Source organism: Piliocolobus tephrosceles, chromosome 16, assembly GCF_002776525.5.
Source record: "Piliocolobus tephrosceles isolate RC106 chromosome 16, ASM277652v3, whole genome shotgun sequence".
Classification (NCBI taxonomy): Eukaryota; Metazoa; Chordata; class Mammalia; order Primates; family Cercopithecidae; genus Piliocolobus; species Piliocolobus tephrosceles.
In genome coordinates this window covers 39144726-39166199 of record NC_045449.1, presented here as the reverse complement: position 1 = coordinate 39166199, position 21474 = coordinate 39144726, and the positions used below count along the sequence as shown (strand labels likewise).

The 21474-nt window shown below is 39.1% G+C and overlaps 1 protein-coding gene across 1 annotated transcript in view; it reads left to right on the top strand.

Moving 5' to 3' along the window:
• Positions 1-21474, top strand: part of STXBP4 (syntaxin binding protein 4) — a 200883-nt gene that overhangs the window by 39038 nt on the left and 140371 nt on the right. The window contains exon 8 of the mRNA XM_023204537.1: positions 44-135. Within this exon, the coding sequence (XP_023060305.1) occupies positions 44-135 (92 nt within the window). The remainder of the gene's footprint in view (positions 1-43; positions 136-21474) is intronic.

The following is a 21474-nucleotide window of genomic DNA, read 5'->3' as shown; positions in this document are numbered from 1 at the left end:
TCCAATGAAGTTCCCAATTAATGTGCACCCTGTTGTCTCTTAGATGTTGCTTCTACCTGGACTGAAAATTATGGACTACAAGAAAAGATCTCCCTAAATCCCTCTGTTCGCTTTAAGGCAGAGAAACTGGAAATGGTAAATCCTTTAAATTTTCATTTTTCTTCCATAAGACAAAAACAGGAAAGAAGTACTCTCCTTCTTTGAGAGGATAGAGTACTGGAGTCATTAGTTTCTTGAAGTTACTTATTTACAATTAAATGAATGGCAGTTTGGATTTAAATTATTTAATTCACATTTGAATTTGGTAGTTCATGTTGGTTCACTAGTACAAAATAGAAATAAAATCTTTCATAACTAAATTGGCATTTGGATCAAACAGTTTTCTCCTCTGAGAATAAGACAAATATGATTTTTACAGTCTAGAGTATATGCAAAGATGTAACAAATTATGGCAAAGTAGATGAGGCTTCATAGATAATGGCAATAAATGCAATCAAGTAATAGTCCATTATTCAATTTTTTTTAAGTAAAGAGAAACAAAATTTTAAAGAACAAAATAGTCAAGATGTCCACTAAATATAGAAAGATGGTGGCAATATACTAAAGCACTAAAAAATAGTCCTGGGGAAAGTGGAACATTGAGACTCTGATGTAAAAGAAACTTAAGATAATTTAAAAAGAAAAATTAAAGGCAGAAAAGCACTCAAAAGCATTTCTTATCAGGTTACCAGGGATCTGAAGGGAAAAATAAGCCACTTTTTTTTTTTTTTGATGTAAAATGGATATACTGCTGAAAGTCCACAACCTCTACCTTCCTGTCAGTTTTTGAGGATAAAGCATTTTTACATTTTAGGAAGAGTATAAAAATGCATAGCTAAAATAAAGTACACAATCTGTTTATTCCCATATCCATACCTTTGCTTGGTCCTATGATAGTCCTTTCTCATTGCCAATTTGAATCTTATCTAAATTCTAACTCACACAGGGGAGAAAAGATTTCTCACCCATCGGTAGATTTATGGTTCAGACACCTATAACAAAAGACAGATTGACAAGAAAAAAGCATGCAGATTTATTTAATGTATGTTTTACATGATGAGAACCTTCAGAAATGAAAACCCAAAGAAACAGGGAAAACTGTATTTTTATGAACAGTCATACAGAAGTGTAATTGGAGCACAAAAGGGTATAATCTAATGGTAATAAACTGGGGAGAGCATAGCAAGGCCTCGTTGTTCAGATTCTTAACATCTCTGTGTCTTCAGAGTTGAAGATATTTCCTTTCCTCTGGGTATAGGGAGGACCTCTCTGGAATGAGGGTCTTTTAATCTGCTTTTAGGGGAGGATCAGCTGGGTTTTATGGCCCACTTCAGGGGAGAAAAGGTGAGAGAAGGTAAGAAAGACCTTCCTGCTTCTGCCGTTTTCTTAAACACCAAAGTGCCGTATTTTGAGGCAGCATGTCCTGGATTTTGTCATTCAGTTCCATCTCCTTCATTCAGACTTTGCTAACTCTTATAGTTCAGACCAACATTACCTTCTTTTGCACATTAATAGCACTTACCTTCACTTTTGGTGCCCTGTCATCTTTTCTATATCTTGTTTTATCAATGAAATTATAAGTGTCTTCACCACAGACCCTGTAGTACCTATTAGTGTTTAACTAGCTGGTTTGTGCTCCATAAAATTTTCCAATTAATTAGATACTTGAGATGTTTCCTTTATGCTTTCAAAATCCTGAGCACCTTTTGTAACGTGTGTTTCTGTTTGTGGCTAAAATGTAAGTTCTAGCTAATGCTTGGTCTGCAATCACTTAATAGTAACATTTTCAAAAATAGAGTGTTTGAAGTTTAAAAGCATGACTATTACATATCTAAAAATGAATAATTATTCAATGATATTGATTTAGTATACATTTCTGAACATCCAAGATGTTCATTCTTCTGGATAAGGAGACATTTATCCAGCTAACTGCTTTACCTGACAGACTTTGTTATTTTACTTAGTTTAAATTTTTCTAGCACATGATATTATTTTTAATCTGATTAATATTCTTAGAGGTATGAAAATCAAAATTTGTATTGATTCTGAGAAATATGAGTTGCTTGGCCACTAAATCCGAATTCCAGTTTTGGTTCCGCTTTAAGCCTAAACAAATTATTTTTGTGGAAAAGTAAAATGCCAGTTTTACATCAAAGAAACCCACATTTGATATAAATTCAGCCTCTGCTCTTAATCAAGATAGACTTGTTAGTTTTATTTAGTAGAGCATTCTTTTTTTTCAGAATTTGAAATTATATTTCTCTTAATAACTTTTTTCCTAAAACCTACATTAGCGTCTATCCACCCCAATTATTTCTTGAGCTACTCTTCTTGTTTTGCATAGTTACACATTAATGTCATAATATCAGTATCACCTCAGCTTGAAATAGGTCCTTCTCTTGGTTGCTACTTTGTAGACAGATTCAACTTTATGGTCCATTACGTTTTAACATATTCCTATTCAGTAATAAATAAGGCCAATGTGATCAGGTATTTAAAATAAATTAGTATATATTTTTCATCTTCTATAAACATTACATGTGGCAGCTTGAAAACTGGTGTTTTAATAAAATTTCACAAGGAAAGGATGTTTGCTAATTATGAATTTATTAAATAATTAGCCTACCTGGTACAATTTTTAAGGAAAGCAGAGAGGTTAGAATTTGATTAAGGAAATTACCTGTCAAGACAATGTCATATATATATATACACACACACACACACACGACAAACATGTATGTTCAGACATATGTATATATACATGTGGCATTGTCATGAAGTCTTTTATATTTTATTGATTTAAGCAGAGAAATTTATAACACTGAACTAGTTATTTAATTCCTTACCCGTAAACTGGATTTACATTTGTCTCTTTCTATGAATACTCTGAGAATGATTTAATATACAGATATTTTAATGTTATTTCAGCATAGTTATTTGCAATGATATATTGCATCAAAGTATGAATAGGATATGTCTCATTTGATCCTAATATTAAACTTAAAAATATGCATTATAAACTTAGCAAGTAGGGATACAATTTATTGCTTGGCTTGAAATCCAAATGTCGTACCTCTGCATTATCTGTATATTTATACCTATGGAAGATGCTTTGGGATATGGATGCCATTTCACTGATATTTACTTTTACCTCTTGCCATTTCTGTAACATTTCAAGAAAACTGTAGAGAGCAATGGCATACCCAATGTTAGTGAAATGTTCTTTGTATTAGGCTGAAAGGTGTGTGACTAATATTGTAACGAAGTAATTTTTAAAATTCATCATTCAGACATCAGAAAAACTTCAGTACATTTATTTGTCTAATTAACAAACTTTTATTTTTGCTTCAGGTTAAAAGATGACCTTAGTCATTTAATAAATTATTGGAACCAACTTATTTTACTTTTTTCCCCATACATACTGTGCTTACATATGAGACCTACTTTTTGATAAAACATGTTACTTCCAACTTAAATGTAAGAGCTTACCTGACATGACATGCGGTATTCATCTAGTGTGAACTTTCAACAAAACTCATTTATTACTAAGCTTAGCTCTACATCAGTGTATACTGTAGTTAATTGCATTATGTAATTTTATTATTATTTATGTAAGAATTACCATATATTGAGCACCTTCTGTGACAGACACTTTATTTGCATTTTTTATAAATTTTTTTATTTCTTTATATTAAAACATTCACCCTATACAAGAATGTATTATACACATACAGTTTAAAGAATAATAAAGCAAACACACATTTACCCATTACCCAACTTAAGAATCAGAACCTTTGACGTTGCTAATGTATTTCTTCTTGATCATATGTACCTGTCCCCAAAAGAGGGGAAATTTTGAGTTCGTCATTTCTGTATTCTTTTAAAATTTTCACTTATTTTAAATATTGTGGGATCAGAGTTTATTTTCTTTTCTTTTCCTTCCCTTTTTTTTTTTTTTTTTTTTTTTTGGCAGTTGCGAGATTTAATAGAGTGAAAACAGAGCTCCCATAGAAAGGGAGGGGACCCAAAGAGGGTAGCTGTTGGCAGCTTGAATGCCTGGGTTTATATCCTGATCATTGTCTTTCCCACTGTACTCTCAGACAATAGATGATTGGCTATTTCTTTACCTCCTGTTTTTGCCTAATTAGCATTTTAGTGAGCTGTCTTTACTACCTGATTGGTTGGGTGTGAGCTAAGTTGCAAGCCCTGTTTTTTTTTTTTTTTTTTTTTTTTTTTTTTTGAGGCGGAGTCTTGCTCTGTCGCCCGGACTGGAGTGCAGTGGCTGGATCTCAGCTCACTGCAAGCTCCGCCTCCCGGGTTTACGCCATTCTCCTGCCTCAGCCTCCCAAGTAGCTGAGACTACAGGCGCCCGCCACCTCACCCAGCTAGTTTTTGTATTTTTAGTAGAGACGGGGTTTCACCGTGTTAGCCAGGATGGTCTCGATCTCCTGACCTCGTGATCCGCCCGTCTCGGCCTCCCAAAGTGCTGGGATTACAGGCTTGAGCCACCGCGCCCGGCCCTAATTTTTAAAGGTGAATGCGGTCGCCTTCCCAGCTAGACTTAGGGATTCTTAGTCGGCCTAGGAAATCCAGCTAGTCCTGTCCCTCAGTCCCCCCTCTCAACAGGAAAACCCAAGTGCTGTTGGGGAGGTTGGCCAATGACTGCTCTAACTGCTTCCTGCTGAATTGGGGTGTAGTAGGGGTTGTGCAGTTGAGATTTCCTCGGGAGGGGTGCCTTCAATGTCATTAATATCGGAGCATGGGCTAGCAGGCCATTCCAGGGCTCTGCAGTAGATCTGAGTCATGGACTGCATTGGGGGCTCCATTTGAAGAACCATTTGTAGTTTTACAGCTTTGATTCTGGAAGAGCCAAACTTAACAAGGAGGTTAAAGATACAGGGATTGAAATGTATAACCTGCAGTGCAGGGGATTATTTCTTTGGCACACTTCACAGTGTGCCATTGGTTAGCTGCAGGCCAAAGTATTTTTCCTTCTTTAGTGGCTAGCCATCCTGAGGGGAGGAAACTATGTCCTCGTGAGGTTCCCCATTCTATTTCTTCTTCTGAGTACTGGGGCTTGGTTTCCCAGAGGGGATGACTCCATACTAGGGGTCCTTCTATAAGCATTTGTAATGGAGGATCCTGCCTTGTGGCTCTTTTTGCTTCAATATCTGGTTGGCGATTCCCTTCTATTTCTTTCCTTTCCTTTCTGATGACCCGGCAGTGTAAGACTGCCACCTCTTTAGGTTTCTGTATAGCCAATAGTAATCTCCTGATGGCTTCCTGATGTTTGATAGCTGTTCCCTCAGAAGTTAGGAATTCCCTTTCTCTCCATATTGCCTCATGGGCATGGAGAACTAGGTAAGCAGACTTAGAGTCTGTATATATATTTACCCTTTTTTCTTCTCCTAATTCTAGTGCCCGAGTGAGGGCTATTAGTTCTGCCAGCTGAGCACTAGTTCCTGGAGTGAGGGGATTACTTTCAAGTATTCCATTATCACTGACCACTGCATACCCCGCTTTTTGAAGTCCTATTTCTACAAAGGAACTTGCATCAGTATACAAGTTGAGGTCGGGATCAGTCAAAGGAACCTTTAGAAAGTCCCCTCAAGTGGTATAGGTTGAGCAATTATTTTTTGACAGTTATTCTATCTTTTCTTCATTGTCTGAAAGAAATGTGGCCGGGTTAAGAGTTGCACAAGTGCGCAGTTGCAGCACTGGCCTTTCAAGTCATAGAGCCTGATATTTAAGTGAATGGTTGTCTGACAGCCACAAGTCTCCTTTAGCAGTGAGTATGCTGTTCACATCATGAGATGTCCACACAGTAAGATCTCTTCCCTGTATTATTTTAACTGCTTCAGATACTAAGATTGCTCCTGCCGCCCCTTCCTGTAAACAATTAGGGCAACCCTTTGCCACTACATCAATTTCCTTACTCAGGTATGCCACGGGTTGCAAGCTCATCCCTTGGACCTGTGTAAGGACTCCTAGAGCTATTTGTTTTTTTCTGTGACATATAAAGAAAAGTCTTGCCCTATTGGCAAGCTTAACGCTGGGGCTTGGGTTAAGGCCTTCTTTAGGGCCTGGAAAGCCACTTCTGCTTCGGGTGTCCATCTTACTAAATGGATATTGGCTTTCTGAGTTCCCTTAATTACTGAATATAATGGCCTTGCTATTTCACTGTACCTGGGAATCCATATTCAGCAGAAGCCTGTTATGCCAAGGAACCCTCTTAGTTGCTTTAGGGTTTTGAGATGAGGATAAGGCAGTATAGGGAAATTTAAGAGCGCTTGGGTGGCTTGATGGCACACGGTTTCTGAACAGACAGCTAAAAGTAAATCATCCATGTACAGAAGGACAAGCATGTCCAGGTGTGAGAACTGGCTCAAGTCTTGGGCTAATGCCTGGCAAAACAAATGGGGGCTATCCCTGAACCCTCGGGGTAAAACAGTCTAGGTGAGTTGAGACATTGGGTTCGAAGGATCTTCAAAGGCAAACAAGAATTGAGAGTCAGGATGTATAGGGATGCAGAAAAATGCATCCTTAAGGTCCAGGACTATAAACCACTCTGCTTCCTCTGGCATTTGGGAAAGCAGAGTATAAGGGTTAGGTACAGCTGGGTATAGAGGGACAGTGGCCTCATTGATAATCCTGAGATCTTGCACTAACTTCCACTGTCCATTGGGTTTCTGTACTCCTAAAATTGGAGTATTGCAGGGGCTGTTGCGTGGTTTTACTAGACCTTGGGCTTTTAGGTCCTTAACAGTTTTTTTTTTAATCCTTGTTGTGCCTTGGGTCTAAGGGGGTACTGCCTTTGGGGGATAGGAGGCGGAATCCTTTAGTTTAATTTGAACAGGATGGACATTCTTTGCTCGTCCATATTGTCCTTCTGTTGCCCAGACTTCAGGATTAATTTTTTCCTCAAGCAGGAGACAACAAACGGATGTTCCTTCTCCTATGTTCAGGTGTACAATGGCCCCTGCTTTTGCTAGAATGTCTCTCCCTAACAAGGGAGTGGAGCTTTCAGGCATAATTAGAAAAGCAGGTGAAAAGAGTAAAGTTCCCCAGTCACAACTTAGTGGCTGGGAGAAGTATCTAGTGACTGGCTGTCCTAGGACCCCTCAGATAGTGACAGATCTGGAGGACAGTTGTCCGGGACAGGACAGTAAGACTGAGAGGGCCACGCCAGTGTCCAGAAAGCAGTTAACCTCCTGGCCCTCAATGGTCAAACATACCCGGGACTCTGTGAGGGTGATGGCATGGGCTGGCGCTTGCCCCGGGCACCCTCAGTCCTGCTGCTGGATCATCTGGTTAGTGGCTTCTGACTCAGAGGACCTTTGTCCCCTGAGACAATCGGCCTTCCAGTGATTCCCTTGACATAAGGACCATGGACAGGGGGGCAGCTTATTTCTACTTGTACAATCTTTTATACAGTATCCTTGTAGGCCGCACTGGAAGCAAGCCCTATTAGGCGTTCAATTTGCCCAGCTTTTCCCTTTTCCAGAGCCTCCAAAGTCCGCTTGCCTGAGGGCCATGACTAAAGTGGTGGCCTTTTTTTTTTTTTATCCAGTTTGTCCCGTTTCGTCTGCTCCTCCTGATCTACCTGATCTATAATATAAAAAACCGAAGTTGCCAAGTTCAATAGGGTTTCTAAGTTTTGCTCTGCACCTAAGGCGGACTTTTGAAGTTTTTTCTAATGTCTGCAGCTGACTGAGTGATAAACTTATCCTCTAAGATTAGTTGGCCTTTAGTAGAGTCAGGTGACAGAGAGGTATGCTTCCTCAATGCCTCCCTTAGTCTCTCCAGAAAGGCGGCAGGATTTTCTTCCTTTCCCAGTGTTATAGTGGACATCAATGAATAATTCATAGGCTTCTTCCTAGTTTTCCTTAGTCCTTCTAGCATGCAAGTTAGCAAATGTCTGCGGCACTAATCTCCATGTTCTGATTCTGTGTCCCAGTGAGGGTCTACACTGGGAACTGCCTGCTGGCCTGTGGGGAATCGTTCTCTTTCCTCTCTTGTCATCCTATCATTGACCTGACTGAGATACTACCAGAGCTCGCCAAACGCTCGGGCTGAAGTTATGGCATCACTTCTCTCATTTGGGGTTAATGTCTGATTTGGCAGTAACATTGTATCTCTCCATGTTAGATCAAAGGATTGCCCTAACCCTTGTAAAACATCAATATAACCATCAGGGTTATCTGAGAATTTACCTGGGTCTCTTTTAATTTGCTTCAAGTCTGAGAGAGAAAAAGGTACACACACTCTGACTGGGCCAAATTCTCCTCCTCCCACTGCTTGGAGGGGGCATAATCGGGGAATACTGGCACTCTTGGTTCACTGTTTACCCCTTTGTCTATCTCCTTTTGGACTGTTTGGGTTGAAGGGGGATCCTTATTAGCTGGGGAAGGAGTTGGGGGAACGCTGGGGTAGGGGGGTAGACTCCGAGGGCTTCCTATAGGGCATAAATCACACTTTTTACATAATTGCGAGTTGTCTCTTAATGAAAAGAAAGTTTGTACATATGGCACTTGACTCCATTTGCCTTTTTTTCTACAAACGAGGTCTAGCTGTAAGATGGGGTTATAATTTATACTTCCCTCAGGCGGCCAGGTTTCTCCTCCTTGAAGATATTGTGGCCAGGCTGTACTGCAGAAGAATATAAGTCGTTTCTTTCTTAGTGTCTGAGGGTCAAATTGGTCCCAGTTCTCCAGAATACATCTTAGGGGCATTTTTGCCTTGAGGGGAACATTTCCTATCTGAAAAAAGAATATAGGGATGCCAGCACCCCTAATCATTTTCCGATGAGCATTAGTCCTAGAGCGTCCTCTACGGTCCTAATGCTTATTCCTTTCCAGGGTGCACCACCACCCATGGACCTCTGCTTATCAGATTAGTTACGCTCACCGATGTAGCAGTCCTGTGCCTGTGTTCCCGCCTTTCTTGACCACAAAGAAAGGGGTCCAGGCTGCTGGATTCTAGTCCTTTACCAGCACGCCCAACATTGCCTTTGTGCTCGGGGGTGAGTCCTAGAGCTGGACTGGGTTCCTGAGTATTTCATAACAACCCAGCTGCCCCATCAAGATGCATTACCATAAACCATTCTTATGCAAATTCGTTTCAGAGAGGGTGTGGGTAACCTTTGGAGTCAGGATTGAGATAGTCTTTTTGATTCTGTAAGTATTTTAAGGCTTGGCTGAGTGCAAACAGCTCGTAAGTTTGGGGAGACCAATTATTAGGCTATTTTTCTAACTCTGCTTCCACAAGAGTCTCCCTATCAATTACTGAATGTTCATTGTGGTTTTTTTCCTCGATCACCTCAGAGGAACCATCTGTCGTCCTGAAGGGAGTTCCTCCTAGGTCTGGTCAGACCTTTGTATGGTAATTAAGATTTAAATCCCCTGTAAGGAAATCTGCTGGGTTAAGGGAATTATCAGTGGTTAGTGTTAAATCACCTTTTTCTAACAGAATGGCCCTATACTTTAAGATTTTTGAGTTAGCTACCTTTTTGCTTTTGGACTTAGAATAATTCTGAACTGGTGAGGTGTGCTCACAATGAGGTTTCCTCTAAAAGTTACTTTTCTACTTTCTTCTGTTAGCAAAGCAGTTGCTACTACAGATTGAATGCATTTGGGCCATCCGCGGGTTACTGGGTTAAGGATTTTTGATAGGAAGACTAGGGTTTGTCAGTGGTCCCAGTGTTTTCAGGCTACGCACTTGTTTACACTGACAACAAGGTAGTATTGGAGTGTTACAGGGTCACGGAGAAGACCTTCAATTATCAATTATAGCTTTTAAATTTACTCTGGCTTTTAAAGGAATAGGGCACACTGTGTTTTTTGTTTTGTTTTGTGTGCTATTTCTTTTTCTTTCTCTCTTTGACTCCCTTTTTCTCCTCTCTGCCTCTTTCTCCTCTGCTTCTTTCGCCTCTCTGCCTGTCTCGCTCTCTGCCTCTGTCTCTCTCCTCTCTGTCTCTCTCTCTGTCTGTCTCTCTGTCTCTTTTCTCTTAGCCATTTACAAACTTGGGGCCCTGGCAAGGGTAATGGGGAACAGGTCCCACATAACTGCCCATGTGAAGAGCTGTATGCCTAAATTGGGAGGGACACCAGGGACAAGACTAGCTGCCTAAGGATGCTCACATGTAGAACTTCCTTAGATCGCTTTGGAGATAAAACTTGCTAGAGGAAATGAAAGTCTGAAGCATCAGTACCTAGGAGGCAGGGATCAGAGGAAGTAGATTCAGAGGTAAGGAGAATTTTGGGGCTACACTTTCAAGAAAGTCATGGTCGGGACCCAGAAGGTATGGGTCACAAAGAAAGGTAGGGGCACACACATGGACGACTGTTGAGCAGAGACTTCTGGCTGCGCCATGATCTCAACCAGCTAATGCAGGGAGTTTGGGACGACAGCTTTCTGCCTCTAGTAGGCCCTCGGCTTCCACAAGAAAATTGAAAGCAGAAGCTGGTTCTAGGCAGACAAATGCTCCCAGCCCAGAAGAGTTGGAGGTTGTTAGAAAGCCCTTCCCCAGACAGTCTCACACCTGAGTCTTAAGTCCGGTGGCCATGCTAATCATTTCTAACCAGCCGACGGGTGCCCGGTATTTTCCTCCAATTCTAGGGAAGGATAGGACAGAATAGCAAGTGAAAGTGGTCCAGGCCAGGCGCGGTGGCCCAAGCCTGTAATCCCAGCACTTTGGGAGGCCGAGGTGGGCAGATCAGGAGGTCAGATCGAGAACATCCTGGCTAACACGGTGAAACCCCTTCTCTACTAAAACTACAAAAAATTAGCTGTGCGTGGTGGTGCACACCTGTAGTCCCAGCTACTGGGAGGCTGAGGCGGGAGAATGGTGTGAACCCGGGAGGCGGAGCTTGCAGTGAGCCAAGATCGTGCCACTGCACTCCAGCCTGGGTGACACAGCGAGACTCCGTCTCAAAAAAAAAAAAGAAAAAGAAAGTGGTCCAATATTACTCATCGCTTTGGAGGTCCCTTCATGGTCTCCAAAATGTTACCAGGGCCTTGCTCCCAGAGCTCCCAAGATGGTGGCGGGCTGCTTCCAAGATGGTGGTGGGCCCCTTCCAAGATGGTGGCAAGCCTTGTGTTCTCTGACCTGGGGTTCTTGACGTCATGGATTCCAAGGAATGGAATCTTGGGCCATGCAGTGAGTGTTCTAGCTCTATTAGAAGCCGTGGGTCACGGAAGAGAACCGTGGATCCCAGTGACTAGTGTTCAACTTGATTAGGACAAACCAGGGCACTTAGCCGTGCAGGAACAATGGCAAACCTTTAGCCCGATCAGGAGCGGCAATGGGCACCTTGCTGGATCAGGAGCACAGCGGACACCCTGCCAGATCGGGAGGGATGGAAGTCAGTGGCAGATCTGGAGGGATGGAAGTCAGTGGCGTGTCTGCAATGGCAGGGAGCAGCAGTGGTGGATGGCGAGCAAAAGCTCAGCTTGAGCTGTAACAAACACGGACCAAAGGAGTGCAGTTGCAAGATTTAATAGAGTGAAAACAGAGCTCCCATACAAAGGGAGGGGACCCAAAGAGGGTAGCCTGAGTTTATTTTCAGTTTATGTGAGGTGTTGTTAAAATTTTTGCTTCTGTGTTTTCAGCTCCTACAAAAATGCTTGGCTCATAGTATATGCTGAAAAAATAATTGTTGGATTACTTAATTGTTTTCTAAAGTAGTTTTCTCAATTGTCATTCCTACTAGTCTTTTGTAAGAGTTCTCATTGCTTCATATACTTTAAATTTATTCTAATTATAAAATAGTTTGATGTATTTCTACCATCTTATTTTTTAAATTTCTTTTTGTTCTCTTTTTTATCACTTCTTTTATTCCCCTTGATTGTTTGATTATTTGATTAATTGCTTTTGTATTTTACTTTTTACCTCCAACTTGTTTGAAAATTATGTCTTCTCTTGCTATTCTTTTAGTGATTTCCTTAAGATTTTAACATGCACATTTAACTTAAAAGTCTAAAGTTAATCAGAATTATTTTGTACATACAAAGCCCTACAATACATTAATTCTGATCAATTTATGTATCTATAATTGTCCAATATTTTGGTTTTGGCCTATCTCTGTGTAGTCTTACAAGTTATGAATTATTAATATCTTTGTTTAGTTTTATAAATTAGGAATTATTATAATCTTGTAGTCAATGATAGTTTAGATTTGCACATGTTTACCATATTCTTTATTCATTGGTCTATTTTGCATTTCTGACATTTTGGGGGGTCATTTTCCCTTTTCTCTAACCTCCTTAAATGTTCTTTTCATATAGGTTGATAGAAAACTCTCAGTTTTTAATTTTTCTGAAAATATTTCGCTCTCATTTTTGAAAAAGAATTTTATTAGGCATATAATTCTAGGGTCACAGTTATTGTCTCTAAGATTTTTGAAGCTCTTATTTTTATTTTTTCTGGTTTCTGTTGTTGCTATTTTGAGAACTCAACTGTCTCTCTGTCTTTATTTTGTAATGATCTGTCTTTTCACTATTTCTGCTTTTGAAAATATTACCTGTTATTGGTGTTCTGTATTTTCACTTTGATGTATCCAGGTGTTGATTTCTCTTATGTTAGCCTATTTAGGATTTTTTAGGCTTCATAAATCTGCAGATTTATATCTTTTTTAGGTTCTACAAAATTCTCAGCTAGCATCACTTTGAATATTGCCTCTCTTTAATTCTCTTTATTATCTGTTACCAATTCAATTACATATTTATAGACAGACTCGCTTATCTTCCATGTCTTTCAAGCTTCTCCTTCGTATTTTGCGTCTTCTTATCTGTCTATGCTGCATTTTCAACTTTCTCCTATACATTGTTTCTCTGCTTCACTCTCTTCAACCGTCTGCTATTTCACATATTCATTGAGTTTCTAATTTGTTATTGTCTACCTAGTATTGTTATAATATATTGTGCCTCTTATTTTTGATTCACCTTTTTAACTTAAATATATTAAACATATTCTATGTCTAACTATACAGTAGCTGCAGTCTTTGGTTGTCACATCTGTTGTTTGTTTGTATGTATGTTTACTTTTGCTTATGATGTCATATTCCCTCATATGTTGTGATTTTTTTTTTAATTATGCTTTCGGCCTGGCGCAATGGCTCATGCCTGTAAGTAATCTCAGCACTTTGGGAGGCCGAGGTAGGTGGATCACCTGAGAACAGGAGTTCGAGACTAGGCTGGCCAACATGGTGAAGCACCGTCTCTACTAAAAATACAAAAATTACCCAGGCGTTGTGGCAGGGGCCTGTAATCCCAGCTACTTGGGAGGCTGAGGCAGGAGAATCTCTTGAACCCAGGAGGCAGGGGTTGCAGTGAGCTGAGATCATGCCATTGCACTCCAGTTTGGGCGACAAGAGTGAAACTCCATCTCAAAAAATAAAAATTTTAAAAATTTAAAAATAAAATTATACTTTAATGAAAAAATGGAATTTTATCTTTGTGAATTTTGAAGCTAATATATGAAACCTTTGGAAAAGATTTACATATGTATGTTTCTTAGACATCAGGAACTACTGGAACTAAATTCCCAGGTTGTGATTTTTCAGGCTATAAAACTATTGTACCTATTGTTATAGTTGTACACTCTCAGGAAAAATATTTTTTCTTCCACCCAGACCTAAGGAATACATGTTCTGTAATGTCTGTAGGACTTTCTTCTTAGTTTACCGTTTTACTGAAAGTGTTCACTATGAGGTTCCAGCATTGTTGGGGTGATTTAATCCTGCCTCCCTGTATTAGGCCTCAGATGCTTTCCTCCTGCTTGCAGGTTTTAGGCCATCAAGAATTAGGAGATTCTTGGGGTGGGCATGGTAGCACATGCCTATAAATTCACCGCTTTGGGAGGCCAAGGCAAGAGGATCGCTTGAAGCCAGGAGTTTGAGACCAGCCTGAGCAGCAAAATGAGATCCCATGTCTCAAAAAATGTGTTAAAAATTAGCCATTTGTGGTGGTGCACACCTGTAGTCCCAGCTACTTGGAGGCTGAGGGAGGAAGATCCCTTGAGCCTAGGAGGTCCAGGCTGCAGTGAGCCATGATCATGCCACTGCACTCCAGTAAGAGTGAAACCCTGTCTCTGAAAATAATCATAATCATAATTTTTTATGAGAGGAATTAGCATCCATTGTCTTTATGCTGACTTACCTCTGTGTATTCTTGTTTCTTCATAAATTTTGGTATCACTGTCTCTCCTAAGCCAACCCAAGCATTTAAGGTGTTTGTGGATGTTATTGTTTATTATTATCTAGTAATTTTTAAAAACTTTTCTGGCAGGATTCCCCCAGGATCTTTTCCGTATTATCAGAAATACATTGTAACTCTCACATAAATTATAAAATATTACTAGTTTTTTTAAGAAAAAAATGAGGATTTCTTAAAAATTTATCAAACAAAAATGACTCAAGAATAGTTTCACAATATGTATCAAAATTTGAATTTTGCCTATGCTTTTCAGGCAGTAATTCCTCATTTAAGAAATTTTCCTAAGTAAATAATAGACAGGGGCACAAAGATGTATGTGGAAGGCCATTCACAGTGGCACCGCTTATATTAAGTGAAAAATTCATGACAATCAATAGGAGCTTGATCTAATAACACCTGGTATATTTAAGAGTTATGTTCATTGACATGGAATGCCTTTTTTTTCAGTTCTGTCTCTTCTGTAGGAGTGCCTTTTTAAAATAAATTTGTTCATCAGTAAAATTCTGAAAGCTTTATATACCAAAATATTGATAGTGGTTATTGCTTGCTAGTGAACTTTCAGATGTAGTTCACTTCTTTCTAGATTGTTTGAATTTCTCTAATCATGAAAACATAAAATATGCAGTATCAAGGCATATATACATTCTGTAATTTTTTTGATTCTATCCTATTGGTTTCCTTCATTCTCATGGCAAGTCAGAAGAGGTTGTAGGTGAATGCAGTTCAGCCATCTTAGATTACCAAAGATTACAAGGTTATTTTTACTCAACAAATATTTATTGTTTACTTCCTCTGGTTGAGGCACTATAGTGTTTTGTCACTGTAAAATTGGTGGTAAACAAGACAAAAAGTTATTTCCTGGTCTTTATAATTCATTGTGGTGGAGGAGGTAGAAAATTCAAAAAGCGAGTGAATAACAAGGGTACATATCAAATAATAAAAGTGACAGAGTGACTGGTAGATTATTTCAGATTGGTAGTCACAGAAGAGCCCTCTGAGAAGGTGAAATTTAAACTGAGACATGAAGTGTGAGAATTATGGTGCTAGGGAAAAACATCTGAGATATAAGAGAACAGTTAATGCAAAAGTGCTAAGACAGGATGGAGCCTGGACTTTTTTTTAAGAAAAACAGAAATGTGTTCCTGGCATAATGTGATCAAGGGGAAGAGTGGTACTAACGACCTAAGTCGGGGAGATAATCAGATCATTTCTTTGTAGGCCTAGGTGAGGTCTTTGGATTTTAATCTGAGTTCAGTAAAAAGCCATTGAGGCATTTTTAATAGGAAAGTGACCGCTGTGTGTGTATATGTGTTTGTGTGTGTATAATTTTTAACTCATCATTATGGAAGATTTCAAATATATATCTGGAAAATGATTTTTGCCTAGTAACAACTAAATGGCATAACTTACAGCCATAAATGCTTAACTTGGAGTTTATGAGCCCCAGAAATTCTAGATTAGAATTTGCATATATGGCTATTATTCTGGGAGCGGGTCCATAGTTCTTAACGGACTTTCAAAAGTGTCTGTGTAATCCTTGAACAGTTAGGAACAGAACTTCTAATTCTGGCAACATTGTATAATCCAGGAAGTCCAGAACCCACTCCTGCCATGAATATAGAATTGAGTCTCCCTTATCCAAAATGTTGGGAACCAGAAGTGTTTGAAATTTTTGATATTTTCAGATTTTGGAATATTTGCATGTATACCTAATGAGATATCGTGGGAATGGGACCTAAGTCTCAGCAGGAAAATTTATATATATGCCTGAGAAACATAGCCTGAAGGTAATTTTATACAATGTTTTAAAATAGTTTTATCCATAAAACAAAGTTTGTATATACCGAACCATCAGAAAGCAAAGGTGTGGACTCAGCCACCCGTGTGGACAATTTGTGGTATTATGTTGGTACTCAAAAAGTTTTAGATTTGGGAGCATTTTCGATTTTGGATTTTTGGATTAGAGATGCTAAACTTGTATATAGAAACAATGAATAAAATAAAGAAGTTTTTAAAATTTACAGTCAAGCTAGGAAGGAAGAAAAAAAAGAAAAATGGAAGAGAGAAGAGGAGGGAGGGAAATGTCACAACAGAAGTGTGTGAGCACTTGTGAGTGATACTGACATCATATGGCTCAAGGAAGGACTCAGATATTGGGGCTCAGTTTTAGCATGGCCTCAGACCATTTTCAGATGGAATTCTAGAACTGGTATCTTTGTTTAGAGAAACACAAGATTCTGCAAGGGCTGGTTGCCCTTTTCCAAAAAAAAAAAAAAAAAAGAAATTAGAGAAATGCTCCAACTAGCCCAAGGAAAACACAGATAACCCCAAAGAAAGATGATTGGTACAAATGAATGGACTATTTACAAAAGTAAAAAAAAACTGATGGCAGTTAAATATATGAAAAGATGCCCTCTGGAAAAATGAAAATAAAGCAGCAGTGAGGTACAATTGCCTACTCGTGAAGTGGACAAACAGAGTAATTGTTCACAAAGATACAGAGAAAGAGCTGGGAACTCTCATGTGATACTCATGGGATTGTAACTTTAGAGAGCAATTTGGCGAAACTGAACCTGCTCACATCGTTTAACCTCACAATTCTGCTTCTAGACATATACACTAGAGCAATTCTAGTGCCACCATATAAGGAGATATGTACAGTGCAGTAGTAGTTAGAGCTTTTCAGCTATATCAGGTTCTCATCCTTGTCAGCCAGTGATAGAATTGTACTTTCCCATCTTCTTTAATAAAGAGCCAATGTGCAGTTCATCATATTTTTTTCATCTCTGCTTTAGCAGGCAGCAAAACTTCTGATGGTGGAAACTCTGACAGTTAGGGTCCCTAAGTGAAAAATACAGAGAAAGAGAAACCAGCTGACTCACACTGGATATGTAACATTAGCAAGGAGAAAACAAACCTTTGTCTTTTCTAGGTTGCTAAGACTTTGGGGTTAGAGAAACAATGGTGTAACTAGACCATCCTGACCAACAGATACAAGAATATATCAGCATTATTTAAAAGAATAAATGATAGGAGACAGTCTAAATGTTCATCAATAAAAGAATGGATAAATTCATGGTAGCATGATTATTATCATTATATGAGGAATACTATATAGTAAGGAAAATGAAGGAACAAGAGCCTCCCACATCAGCCCAAATTTCACAATGTCATGTTTTAGTAAGTTATAGATGGCCAGGCACGGTGGCTCATGTCTGTAATCCCAGCACTTTGGGAGGCTGAGGCAGGTGGATCACGAGGTCAGGAGATCAAAACCATCCTGGCTAACACAGTGAAACCCCACCTCTACTAAAAAAAAAAAAATACAAAAAATTAGCCGGGCATGGTGGCAGGCACCTGTAGTCCCAGCTACTTAGGAGGCTGAGGCAGGAGAATGGCGTCAACCTGGGAGGCAGAGCTTGCAGTAAGCTGAGATCCCATCACTGTACTCCAGCCTGGGCAACAGAAAGAGACTCTGTCTCATTAAAAAAAAAAAAAAAAAAAAAAAAATTAAATAAAAAAAAAAGTAAGTTATAGATATTACTGTTGCCCTTATGAAATAAAACAAAATAGGAGAATACTATGAATAATTATATGCCATCAAATTAGGTAACCTAGATGAAATGGACAAATTCCTGGAAAGACACAAACTACCAAGACCAGCTCAAGAAGACACAGAAAAACTAAGCAGACTATAACAAGTAAAAAGATTGAATTAGTAATCAAAAAAACTTTGTACAAATAGTACCGGCCCATCTCTTGATTTCAGGAATGCAAAGTTATTTTAATATAGGAAAATCAATATGTTAATAGAATAAAGGACAAAACCACATGATAGTCTTTTTTTATTATTATTAAAAGCAGATACTTGATTTTTTTATTCTTTTACGTGATAGTCTCAATAGACACAAGAAAAATATCTGACAAAACCTAACACCTTTGCATGATAAAAAATACCCAATAAACTAACAATAGAAAAGAATCTCCTAAACTTCAAAAAGGACATTTATGTAAGCCTACTGCTAACATCGTACTTAATGGTAGAAAACTGGATGGTTCCTTCCTAACATCAGGGATAAGACAAGGATGTCTGCTTTGCCACTTCTACTTTATACTGTGCTGGAGGTTCCAGCCAGGATAATTAGACAAGAAAAAGAAATAAAAGGCATCCAGATTGCAGGAAGAATTAAAACTATCTCTATTCCCACATGATATGATCTTGTATATAAGAAATCCTAAGGAATCCACCACAATATTATTAGACCTAAAAATGAGTTCAGCAAGTTTACAGTATACAAGATCATATATAAGAAGCAATTGTATTTCTATACACTAATAATGAACAGTGGACAATCTTTTACAATAGCATCTAAAAGAATAAAATATTTAGGAATAAATTTAACAAAAGAAGTGTAAGACTTATATGATTAAAACTACAAACCATCATTGAAAGAAATTAAAGAAGATCTAAATAAATGGAAAGACATGTTGTGCTTATGAATCTATGAGCTTAGTTGTTAAGATTGCAATACTCCCCACGTTGATACACAGATTTAATGCAATCTTTATCAAAATATCAGCTGGCTATTTTTCAGAAATGGATAAGGTGACCCTATCCATTTGTAGGAAATGCAAAAAAAGATGGGTCCATTTGTATGGAAATGCAAAAGACCCAAAATAGCTGAAACAGTCATGAAAAAGAAGTTTTTTGTTTTTGTTTTTGTTTCCCAAGATGGTAGATTAGAGTGGTATTAGCATGCCTGTCCTCCTTGGAAAGACAAAATAGTGTATAGATATTCACACTGTGAACCTTTTCCCAGAAGCAATGTAGGAACTTAAAGGAAAATGGAATAAAACCCCAAAACCCTTTGAAAGAAGCAGGAGGCTGCAGCCTACACCATGAGCCAGCCAAAAAACTAAGTCCCAAGAGTGTAAGATGGGTAGAGATATACAGCCCCACTGGGAAACCTGGCAGTGTAGCTCACAGGAAAGGCATTAACCCTACCCAGCACTGGAACTAATATAGGGGGCAGTGGGAAGAGCATAGCGTGCATTTGCAGCCTCCAACATGGACCGAAGGAAGCCATTCCTGATTCTACATTACAGGGGACTTTTTGTCAGCCAACTAAGTCAGGCAGCGGTTGCAGGTTGAAAGAAGCTCCCAACTGAAATTCACGATTTAATCTCAAATGGGGATGAACTCCCTTGTCCAGAACCAGGGGGCAAGTGGGAAGTATGCTGCGGCCTCAGGCAGAGGAGCTTGGGCACCCTGGCTTTGCAACTAAACTGGAAAGGGTGTGGCCTGAAAGCCTAGGGTTCCTGTCTATGTGAAAGGCTTATGACCTGGGGCAGTTGTGAGTTTAGCTAGCTGGAATTTAGCTAGCTGCTTCTAGCCAACACTGCAAGTGAGAGACCTGCGTTGCCAAGTGCGTGGGAGCTAGATGAGGCTTACTGCCATCTGCTACTCCCTACTCCCTGTGTGAACTCTTCGGTACAGCAGAGGCAGCTATGCTCTTAACCTAGAACATTACTGCCGGTGGCCAGAGAACCACTCGCTAAACCCCACAGGGGCCACTGCTTGTCCTTCAGGTGGAGTCAGAACACGGACTTGCCTGACCCAGCTCCCACCTGGCTTTGCCCCTCCACCCACTCTGGTAGCTTAACACAAAGGACAGGAACTTGTGGGAACCCTGTGGCCCTTCTTATCACCCAAGAAACCAGAGTACGTCCCCTGAGTATCATAAGGCAAGCATAAAGGAAGTGAAATAATGGACTTTGGAGACTCAGAAGGGGGATGGTATGTGGGGCAGGGATAAAAAACTACATATTGAGTACAGTGAACACTACTCGGGTAAATAGATAAACTAAAGTCTCAGGCTTCACCATTAATCCAATTCATCTATGTAATCGAAAACTACCTGTATCCCAAAAGCTATTGAAATTAAAAATTAATAAAAAAGTTGAACTCACACTTTCCGATTTGAAATATGTAGTAAACCTTACTGTAGAGTGAAAAAAGCAAGCTTTAGAAAACCATCTGCAGCATTTTTATGAAGCTAAAAAAACTGGTAAACAAAATAACATGTTAGGAATACATATGTATGTGAAAAACCATTTTGAAATAAACAGATCAAGAATGATAAAGAAGAAATCAATAGTTCAGAATTCATTAGTATGGTTACCTCTGGTGAAATACCATATCCATGTTGTGGTATGAATCCAACAGTGTTCACAGTTTTATGCTGCTTAAGTGGATTCATAGGTGTTTTACTGTTCTACTTTAAAACTCATGTTTTTTTACATATATGCTTTTAGTATATACCAAATATTATATAATAAAAAATTCATGGGAATATTAAATCAAATATATGATAAGTCTTACCTCTGGGAATAAGTTCAAAAGGAGTTTTTATAATGTTTTGGTTACATTCAAAAACTGAAGTAAATATAGTTGAGTGCTAAGCTTTAATGAAGCAAGATAGTAGATATCTATTACTTTATTATAGTATTTTCTATAACTGCTGTATTAATATTTTATAATTTTTTTAAATCCAGATAATTCCTACAGCTGCTGAAGTCATTGGCATAAAGCAAAAAGCACTAGCACTTTGTAGCACTGTGTTCCATAGTGAAAAATTGTGTGCACTCTAAATGATTATCAGAAGGAGAATGCTTTTAAAATTCATTTCAACAGTGTACAATTATGACAAATTTAAAAAGCATTCAATGTTTGTAAAATGTGGAGAATAGAAAGACATGATATATTGATAATTATTAACACTATAATGTGACAATTTTTGCAAAAAATTCACAATTTATATAAATTTATAGGTGTCTTGTTTTTCTGAGACCACCAGAGCGAGCACAAAAGAACCAGCAAGTAGGCAAAGGTCAGGCGCAAAACTGCAAGTTTATTTTAGTAACCTAAGGTGTGAGAAGTCTGTCGACCTCCGGCAAAGAAGGCCGGCAGAGTGCCCCTCCCCCAAGCTCCCCGACAGAGTTCCCACATCCCGACAGGACTGGGAAGCTGGGAAGTCCGCGTGGCTCAATGGCGGAGAGCGGCTTTTCTAGGAGTGGGAGGGCAATAGGTAGGGCATGGGCGTGTCAGCGGCGTTCCGCAGGTGCGACCAGGTAAATCTTGGTCTCTTCGGATTGACGTCACTTGGCGCATGCCCAGTTGATCTGCACCTTCCCGGGTCGCCGGCTGCATTTTCGCGCGCG